Source organism: Anopheles cruzii, chromosome 3 (genome assembly GCF_943734635.1).
Source record: "Anopheles cruzii chromosome 3, idAnoCruzAS_RS32_06, whole genome shotgun sequence".
NCBI lineage: Eukaryota > Metazoa > Arthropoda > Insecta > Diptera > Culicidae > Anopheles > Anopheles cruzii.
The window spans coordinates 35,010,777-35,020,986 of record NC_069145.1 but is presented as its reverse complement, the minus strand read 5'-3'; the positions used below and the strand labels follow the sequence as shown (position 1 = coordinate 35,020,986).

At 43.1% G+C, this 10,210-nt stretch overlaps 2 protein-coding genes across 2 annotated transcripts; both read left to right on the top strand.

Moving 5' to 3' along the window:
• The first annotated feature begins 5,786 nt into the window (after nt 1-5,786).
• On the top strand, nt 5,787-7,196 carry LOC128273221 (holocytochrome c-type synthase). Its single transcript, XM_053011156.1, has 2 exons — nt 5,787-5,927; nt 6,031-7,196. Exon 2 carries the CDS (start codon nt 6,033-6,035, stop codon nt 6,867-6,869), a length of 837 nt encoding a protein of 278 aa, XP_052867116.1. The 5' UTR covers nt 5,787-5,927; nt 6,031-6,032; the 3' UTR covers nt 6,870-7,196.
• A 324-nt stretch (nt 7,197-7,520) lies between these two features.
• On the top strand, nt 7,521-10,101 carry LOC128273219 (proline-, glutamic acid- and leucine-rich protein 1-like). Its single transcript, XM_053011153.1, has 2 exons — nt 7,521-7,628; nt 7,699-10,101. The coding sequence occupies exons 1-2, from the start codon at nt 7,521-7,523 to the stop codon at nt 10,096-10,098; spliced, it is 2,508 nt and encodes an 835-aa protein (XP_052867113.1). The 3' UTR covers nt 10,099-10,101.
• The last annotated feature ends 109 nt before the right edge of the window (nt 10,102-10,210 follow it).

The following is a 10,210-nucleotide window of genomic DNA, read 5'->3' as shown; positions in this document are numbered from 1 at the left end:
CCATGGATCGGGTGGACATTTGTTTGGTTTCCATTCCGCCTACTGTCGGGCGTTTTGCTGATTACAGAGTTCGATCACGCGGATGTCCACAGCACGCTGCCGGAAAGGTCAACGGTGGCCCCTACAGCTAGACACCCCCTTTTGCATACATTTACCGTTTTTGCAGAACCTCAGCACTCTGATGGAATGGTCTAGCGTTACCTCAAACGCGACAGCCTTGAATTTACTTTTCTACTTTGAATTATGAACGCCCACCACCAGTAGCAGCTATAGAGAGATTAGTCAACATCCTAGGTTGAAAGCCGATACGGTGACAGCACACGCTGCAGCAGAGTAACACACGTGAGCATGGGCTTGTAAGGAAGCATCGCAACTCCGACATGTGACGGGTCACGCGCGAACCACTTTTCGTGTGTACAAAATAGGGGGAAAAGCAAACAGAGACCTCGGTGTCTAATCAAGCAACGATTCCTGAGGAATCCGTCCGCACTCCGCTGTGTGGTGAGTAAGCAAATTTATTGCGCGATTCATAAATTCGCGGGCACATTCTAGTGTGAAGTGATGTTTGGACACGCATTGCTCGAGCTTTAGTGGCAACAAGATAAGCCGGCAATGATCGATCGTTAAGGTAGAACCGCAGATCGTAAGATACATTTCGCCCGTTCACATGTTGAGACAATCGGTTTGGTGACAAGTTGGCGACGCGCCCATCGGGGTCAATGGTCCGAAAGATGATGAGTCAGAGTCAAGAGTTATACCAATATGCGTTGTTTTAAACGCGTCTGAAAATGATAAAAAATTATGAATGCAACTGCACAGTTATTCTAGTTTGAAGACAACAAAAAACAGACCGTCCTCGTGATCAACGCGATGTCGGGGTGGTAGATTACCTCCGATAAGATAAGGATTCCAGAGTTGTGCGAACTACAAATTCCCAGCAATAAAGTTGGTAAGTCGATGCCCCTCACGCACGGCTGTCGTATTTTCTGCGATCAGTCATTATATTTAATCGAACTTTCTTATGGCAGGTCGAGTTTCACTTTTTTGAACATTTGGAAAATGCTCTTATTCAAATGTGATCTATGCAATAATGCTGATCTCTCGGTTCCTTCTTCTTGGAACACAACTTCTTCTGCAATGCACTTCGCTACAGCTTTTTCGCAACATTGTATTCTCCACGACCGTTGCAAAGAAACCGGCTTTGCATTAGGACGGACCCCAAGCATCGGCATTAAAAATTAAGTTTGTACTCGCTTGAACGTGACGGGTGGGACAAGGAAATTGGATATCTCTTTATGAAGTAAGAAAAACAGAAAAACGAAAGAAAAAACCCAGACACGCCATAATAGCGCGCGATGCACGTGTTCGCGGCGCGTTCTCTGGGTATATTGTTGTGCTAGTCGCGCGGCACGACACACCAGCCAGGAGAGAGAGAGAGAAAGAAGGAGCGAGAAAAGTCAAGGAATACAAAACACGTTCTTTCAATGTCACGTAATGTCATTTACCTTTGGGTGCTGCTGAGAAGTGGTTTCTACCGTTGCGATCGGAAGCGGCCATGCCAACAATAACCGCCAAGACCTGTATCCAGGCGGCTAGAGCTCAGCGCCCATCTCCAGAAATCAACGTGACAGCCATTGCGGACTATGAAAACTAGTCTTATGACCCGTGAACGTTAATTTGGTTGATCACCGATTGGTAAAAACTTTGTCAAGTGCCAAGTACGCCGTGGATCTTCGGACAGTTAATTAATATAGCGTCATAGCGTACTTCATTTTGTAACAATTTCAGATCAGCATTTGAAGCAACTGTAGGCCAATTCCTCAAGCAGCACCGAATGGTTTCAATACTGCGGTCTATTTTAGCTGGTGTTGTTCGCCAACCGGCCATTTTTTTCTCTTACATTCTACTCATACCCGCGATAACCTTTCGAAAACCAAAATCGTGCTCAAAACGCTTACCAAAGGCTATCAACAGTTTTGTGGTCTACTACTACAGGCCACATACGACGATTAAGGAGCGGCGGTTCGTGGCTGTGACTGCTGTTTAGATGCTCGTCTAATTTCGTCCGGAAATGTTGGTAGTAAACATTTCGAGGAAAGCCCAGAGTTTGGGAACTTTTTTCGAATGCCAAAACTACGTTGGAAGTTATTATTTATGTCAAAATTGTCGCACTGGAAACGTAGTGCAAAAATTTAACGTTACTCAAATGATCACACAATCAATCAAATAGTGCAGCAATTATAACATTATTATAACTTTATAGCCGTTAGCGATGCCATCGAGCTAGCTAGTTTGAAATAAATTGGTTTCTTGAAAAACATGTTCGCACACCATTGAGAGTTTCAGTTTTGTTTCTGGTAAAACCCGAAAGGGTGTTGAACGTCATTTCAGAATCTAGAGTGGAATTTGCACATAATGCTAGCGAAGCTGACTTGGTTGCTGGGCACGCACAGATTCCAGCGTGTTGCTGAAAGAAATGTTGGCAAAGACGTTGATATTGATACCATTTTTTTCGTGAAACAACTAAGAATCAGTGTTCTTGAAATTTGAGGACAAGTTAACTTGTTGTGACGTTGGTGATTTGCTGATATGCTTAGTTCTGCCTGGCTGACTGGCTCGTGTCCTTACAAGTTTTGTCGACAAATCGAGTAAACATTTAGCTGACAAACGAGATTCATCGTACGTTTTTCTGGTTTCTTCTTCCATAGGAGTCAATCTGTAAGAATCCAATTTAACAACTCGACAACAACAACCCTTCGCGGTCGTTTACCGGTCAATGTATTAAACATTGACTTTTATTTGATTTTTCGTTTTTTGAGGGGTTTCTGTGGTACGCGATCACGCTGTAGAAAATGAGTGTTGAGGTTTCTGCATGTTAAGCCCCAACGGCAAAGGTTAAAGGGCACGATAAAGAGAGTTGGTTTCTCATAGCCTCACCTGTTGGTTGCCCGGTAATACGCGGTGCGCAAACTGTACGCCGTCACGTGTACGTGACGTCAATACCTACTTAGTCGATAGTCTAGTGCCGGTGGTGCCGGTTATCGGCTAAAGACCAAGTTTATTTTTAATGTTTATCTTTTATTTTCAAGTGCCACACCGTGGGTTGTGTGCTTATCGAGTATTCTGTACAAGGAAACTTTAATCGCGCTATCGACTAAGAATATTAAATACGTTTGCTACACTGAGTCTACCGGTGTTTCCTGTTACATGTTGCCATTGCCACTTTACACATGTAATGCAGCATTGTAAAGCATGTAAATTTTCCATCTTTACTTGAGCTTCTTGAAAGCATGACACTGTGGACCAATCGCATTTGCTAGAAATGCACAGCAGTATGTTATCGCAACCTCTCTTGACTGTGTTAAGTCGTTTTCGTTGCCATATCGTCTGCTGGTTTATTGTTGCCCCGCAATGCCGTCGCTCTGAATATTACCGATAAGGTAAACCCTTCCTTTTGTCTGACAGATTGCGAAAATGATGAAAATCTGAGTTATTTATCGAAAGATCGTTTGCTCCTTGAAGCGCATTGACTTTTGTTTATGAGTAAGCGTGTCTATATCACAGTAAAGTAACACATGTGGTAAACTAATATTGTTACAGAAAACTGAACAGGTATCATAAACGACCTTCCCGAAGGTCAGACGATGTTTGACACGTTTAGATTACTGACGATCACTGTCGAGCAAGGTGATTCATAATCTTTATCATGCCTCTGTTAAACGAAAACAGATCGGTCACGAGTAGTCATTTTTTCGCCTACACGTTAAGAAACCTCTACAATGCGTTTAATAATCTTAGTAATTCATGAAAAATTGTATGAATCTTACACGAGAAAAAGTACCATGCGCCTCCATTACTCACTGCCTTCTTCCTCAACATTGATCCTGTAAAATCTATCGATCCAGGTTTCTATTGTTTGATCATTTTTTTTGTAATTTAAGTCATTAAATCAAGTACTTGGTTAAGGTACGAAAGGTAAAAGTCTGCACTTAAACCTAACTTACCTAAGTTTTCTTTTACACTCTAAACCAGCAACCGAAATAACCGATAAGCTACTACAAGCACTCCTATTCAATTACAATAAACACAATTGCTTATAGCGCAAGAAGTGGAATATAAAATGAATAAAAATACTTGCTGTGCAAGTAACGGATGGTACGAAGTACGGCAGTAGTTCCCATATGTATCAGTGGTCAGCATGTGAACACACGCACACTCTCTCTAGGTTCTTATCAATCAAATGCCCCTGGGTGACTCGACGAAATCTCATATTGTGATTGCTACCCAAAATGTCGACCAGACAAGTTACACAATCAGTCTGTACAACTGTATTAAACAACTTTTTTTATCACTTCAACAACACAGAAGCGAACAAACGAAATTCGTTTCGAATCTGAAGTGTAGCGCCTAGCTGCTAAGTGTGCTTATGTGTTTGCGTGGAATGTTAGCATTTAGTGTTAAAGATTACACTATAGTTCCTTAAAATTATTGAATTATGCTTTCAACACTTTGTCACATAATCTTGCCTTTTCTTTGTTATTGCAGTATATTCCAATGCACTCCGTTTCAATTTCTCTCAAAGACATGAACCTACACGGGTCCAGATGTTACAACAGTTGTGAAAGAAACCGAATCCCTAATTTGTGTACAGCCGTAGTCACGTGTAAGCCCGCGTTAGAATGCGCATAATGCCAAACACAGGACCATTCTGGCTTCATTTTACTTTGCTATTTTTTCACTCTCATTCCCTCGCCACAAACAATAACCTACATTGCAGGCGCGGTTGTCGATGCGTTGACCATGTGCTTATAAACGTGATGTTACGGAAAACGCGAAATCTGTGCTTACCGAGTCGAGTGGATGAGAGGTGGTCGCGTATCGCTATGCATTTAGGAATATGAAGGTGCTGACCAGTCTCAGTTGCTATGTAGAAATAACAGGTTTAAGTTGAAACTGCCTGAAGCACACAGAGATATTTATATCGTTACTGTGATGAACATGCTTTAAATTCATACCATTGTAAAATGATTTAAAGTCACCCAGACGAACAAGCAGTACGATACAATATGAGTTGGTGTATTTGTATATTTCAAGTTGAGAAGCGAGTTATGTTTAGTGATAACCATTATCAGTTTTTGGTTCCTGAAGCGTTTATTTTCGGCCTGCTCTTCTGATAAGACCGGCTTAGGCTGGATTTACAACCACAGCCGTGGTTGTTGTGGTTCGCATGTGTTCGTGTTTCACAAAATAGAATTTACACAGGTATTTTGATACAAACATTTTGGTTGTTTTACTACATGCCGATCAGCATATAACACCCCAATATCAAACAGTCAAATTACTAAAGTGGAAAACGCCAGAACATCACAAATTAAATCAAACGACGTTTTCGAAAGTTGTAATGGCGTAATTAACGACATAGATCGTACAGGATTTAGAGTCATAATACAATCTACTTGTTTCACTCGCGTAACAGTAATTGTTTCTGTTTTCTTGCTCGTTACAAGTGCTATTATAATTTCAGCTCATCACTGTAAAATATGTTGAATGAAAGTAACGGTTGTAACGCTAACTGTGTTTATGAGTTGCGGTTGAAATGCTTCGCAGCGACTAGGATCGTTTTTCGATTAATAATGTTTAGAATAATTTAAACTTTTCAACTAGGATAAGAAAATTTAGGACTTTGATAACACTATTAGTATCGTGTTCATCGCGTAGTAAACAAATTGCATGCTTATTGTTATTGAAGAAATCGATATGCTATAAAAAACTTGTCCTTTCGAATGGTGCTGTCAAATGGATCGTGCGTATGTCAAAACACTTTTCTCACTTTGGACGACGAACTTATGAAAACTGAGAAATTGTTTCTTATTTAATACTGTTCGAAACAAACTGGTGCTCTGGGAACAGCTCATCGTAGCTAACAGGTAAGACAGCATTTCACGAACGTTCATTCACAATTATTGGGTATCCTCAGTTATGTAACAAGTGCGCATGGTCTTATGTTGATCTTTTTTTGGCTTTTCCCAGCAATGGGAAACACGGTGTCGGCAGCCGAACGGGTTGCTTCGAATATTGTCCCAAATGCCGCCGTGAAAGGGGAAGAAGCAGCCTTGCCGAATGGGCACCCTGCTATAGATAGTAAACAGACAATGGGAGTAAATCCGCCGCCTGAATGTCCAATGCACCAAAAGCAGCAACCCAAAGAGCAACCCGTGCTTATATCGGAGTGCCCAGTTAAGCATGACGGTAGCGAGGTAAATCCGCTGAATATGATGCCACCCGGCAATCAAAATCCATCTCCAGGACAGCCGTTCCCCCTACCGACCGACCGCCAGGTGTCCTCAATTCCTAAGGTATCAACCGAGGGGAAGCAAGAATTTTGGGTCTACCCGAGTCAACAGATGTTCTGGAATGCGATGCTCCGTAAAGGCTGGCGCTGGCAGAAGGATGATATTGCTCCCAAAGACATGGACGACATAATCAAGATACACAACGCTAACAACGAGCAAGCTTGGCAGGAGGTTTTGAAGTGGGAAGCGTTGCACGTTCGCGAATGTGGAAACCCACGATTGAAAAGCTTCGGCGGCAAGGCGACCGAATATAGCCCTCGGGCGAGAATACGCAACTTGATGGGATACGAGTTGCCTTTTGATCGTCACGATTGGATCATTGACCGTTGCGGAAAGGATGTGCGCTACGTCATCGATTATTACGATGGAGGAATGGTGGACGAAAAATACAAATTCGCCCTGCTTGATGTCAGACCGGCCATGGACTCATTTGAAAATGTATGGGACCGTATGAAGGTGGCCTACATGCGGTGGAAGTTTGAGGTTGAAGATAAAATAAAAGAGCTGAAAAACTAAAGCTCTACACGAATGCCATAGTTCAGCACTTAAAATTGCGTCCTTTAGCTACAAACTAAACTTACCATGACGATCTCTCGGCATCGATGTATCACGGAATGGCAGTGTATACCCTAAATAGTAAACGGACACATTTACTCTGAATCGAAATTAAATAATGAAGAGTTTGATGAACTATAGTTCTGGAATTATAGCCTCGTAGCCTGATTGCTAACATCCGAGTATATCGTAGACTTAATAATATAACTAATCACAACGGACGAGACTACAACAAAAAGTACGAGCACGTGACCGGTTTAAGAATGGATAGGTTAAGAAAGTGATAAATGAATAAACGATGTCTGTGACGGTGTGCAAGAAAATACAAGGTACTGACTAAAGTAAAGTGAAGAAGGATACAAATTTGGCAAACAAATCTGTACGGATAAAATTGGCGCACAAAAATCGTATTTTGGAATAAACCCTTCTTAAACATGAACAACATGAACAACATGAACTTCTATCTGTCATAATGGCAAACGAGGCAACCCTACCGTGCTGTCATTCGTCATTCCTATTGTTTATGTTTCTCGCCGGTACACGTGCAAGGACGATATAAATGCTAAGAGATTTTGTGGTTGAATTATATTCGTAATATTCGTATGAACAACGATGGAAGGTGTGGGTCAACTGTTGAGCTCGGTGGTGCAATCCCCGGATGGCCATTTGCTGTCATCATTTCTCTCCAGCCTGGAGGAACATCAAACTTTTTGGACCGATGTAAGTGTTACGTGCTCCTGGATTTGCATCTCTCGAGTTTACTGATGTCACAACCTCTGATTTTCTTCAGCCTCAGAATGATTTGGAAGCAGTTTTCTCCAACATCAGCTCACTGCTCGCCAATGCAAACTCACGCGACAAAGCACTTAGAGCCCTTTGCGATCTGCTTCCTAACTGCCCGAATGACATCGTGGAAGGAAAGGCACAGCACTACATCAACATGTGCGTAAAGGTTTACACCCAAGGAGGATCCACACAGTCGGTTTCTTTAAGTTTCTTGGTGTTACAAAAGCTTCTGCTCAAATCGCTGCATTCTTCGGACATTCGCAAACTGTTTGTGAGCAATTTAGTGACAATGCTGGAGCCTATTGGTTCTACTCTCAAAAAGCCCGTCGTACCATCGGTGCTGGCCTTCCTTGCGCTAGCAATGCAACACTACGCCGGTGTTTGTGGATCATTGAAATCCCGCATAGAGCAGTTTCTTTACTCACTGGTTGATACGACCGATCGGGAAACGGCGGTCAGTGTAGCGGAGTGTTTGCTATTACTGCAGCAGATTCGCGGTGGAGGACAGCATGGAACACTGCACAAAAAAACCTGGGAAGAGTACTACCGAAAGTTGATTGATACGGTTCACGATTTGCTTAACAAAATATTTGCCCACACGCCAGAAACCTTCGACGAGGAAACGGAACTGGAGTGCTTCAAGTTTCGGCCGCTATCATCACAGGACGATCCACTGGGCGCAGCTCAGCTGATCGTTACGCGTACTAACAACTTGATTCTCTTTCTCCAGCAAGCTATCATCGGTGCGTACCCCGTGCCGAAACCAATCGCCCCGTTCAAGGCACTAAATCTGATTCTGCGTGGTCTGTCCGTTACTTGTGGGGCGATGAATCAAAACCCCATCGTCGAAAACATTGCTTACGGTACATATCTTCCGGTAATCCAGCGAGGATTGTTGGCAGTGTTCGATGGGCTAGTGTTAACGCTTGGCAGCCATATGTTTATGTATGCTGACCTCGTATGTACGGCTTTTGTAAAATGTCTCCGTGCTACACAACATCCTGCAGGCAGGTTGCATGGCCGAAAGAAGAATTTTATACTACTGCGAACCCAGTTATACCGAAGCATTGGGTTGTGGTGCGAAACTCTGGGTTACGGAAGTTGCATAGAAACGGTAAATGAACCCATTTTGGAGCAGATCATACGGGATATAACACCGTACGAAGCAGAAGTGATGCTCAAAATCGACGCCGGTAGCCAGAAACGCCTTTCTTCGAAGGCCAAAAGAAAATTGCAAAAGGAACAGAATGCGGCGACTGCGTTAAATCAGGCATACGCAAGCGGAGGAACATCTGCGGAAAGCAAGGAACAATTGGTAGACGCTGGTAATGAAGCCCTCTGTCAGGGAGCATTAGTTTGCTTGACCAATATTTTACAATCTGCGGGATGCTTCATTAAACCCGTCACCCATAAATTGCTACAGGAGAAAATAGTTCCTTTGTGCTTTTCACTCATAACCAACCAAGGTCATCGATCGATGGGACTGTACAGAGAACACGAGACACGTATCGCTTTGCTCCGCACCTTCGCAGCTCTCATCGTCAATCCTCACCATCATTGTCCTCCGCCGTTGCAGTATGCTGGAGAGATATTTAAGGCTTTTCAAACACATGACCCGAGTGCGACAGTGCGTTCCTGTGCCAACGAGCTAGCGCGCACGATGGAACTTATAATGCATCCATGGAAGGAAACGTTATATTTTCCTGCCGATCAAGCAGCTATAAAGGATGCACTAGCCAATAAGGAGAAACACCCACTGGCGTCCAAGGTGCAAATGGTCCAGGAACCCTCGATAGGCCAGCGAGAAGTTATTGCCACCTGCACGGAGTCAACCAAGAAAAGACCATTGCCATCGAAGCAATCGCCTACCAAGTCGAATGATATCGTAGACGACAGCGAAGGTGAAATAAACGAATCGCTTGCAGTAACGGAAACAAGCGATATCGAGGGGTCTGATGTTGACGAAAACGGGATACATGAAGAGCCCCAGGGTTGGGTGGAAGAAGTAAGCATCGTATCAAATGATCAACCCGAAAAGAATACCGCGGAAGAAGCGCCTGCAGTGCTGAATGAAAACGAAGGTGTGATTCACACCACCACTGATGACGAAAAAATGTTAGAATCTTCCGTCGTAACCATCGAAGACAGCGATGAGGACCTTATACCGTTGCAAGATTCAGACGATGATGATGTGGCCGAAACTCCGCTGAACAGTGGACCGGCAGAAGAGCACTGTGAAATTATCGTTGAAACTCCGGTGCGTCAAGACGAGGTAGAAATCGAAACGGATCCTAGCTCTCCAAAGAGGGCAAAGCATTCAGAAACTGAGGATGGCAATGATTCATCTAAAAGCATTGACGCTATTGTCGCTGAAATGGTAGCCGAATTCGTTGACGAACCGTAACAAAGAAATAATAAAGCGATTTGAAACGTAGAACATAGAATATATAAAAATTAAAGACGGCTTGTAACTTCAGAAACTAACGAAAGCGCAAATAAAAACATTCACCAATCAG

What these genes read in the sequence shown, in the direction of transcription:
- LOC128273219 (XM_053011153.1), top strand. Translation starts at nt 7,521, where the DNA reads ATGGAAGGTGTGGGTCAACTGTTGAGCTCGGTGGTGCAATCCCCGGAT. An exon ending in ATCAAACTTTTTGGACCGAT is followed by an intron (nt 7,629 to 7,698) that starts GTAAGTGTTACG and finishes GATTTTCTTCAG; the next exon opens with CCTCAGAATGATTTGGAAGC.
- LOC128273221 (XM_053011156.1), top strand. Translation starts at nt 6,033, where the DNA reads ATGGGAAACACGGTGTCGGCAGCCGAACGGGTTGCTTCGAATATTGTC.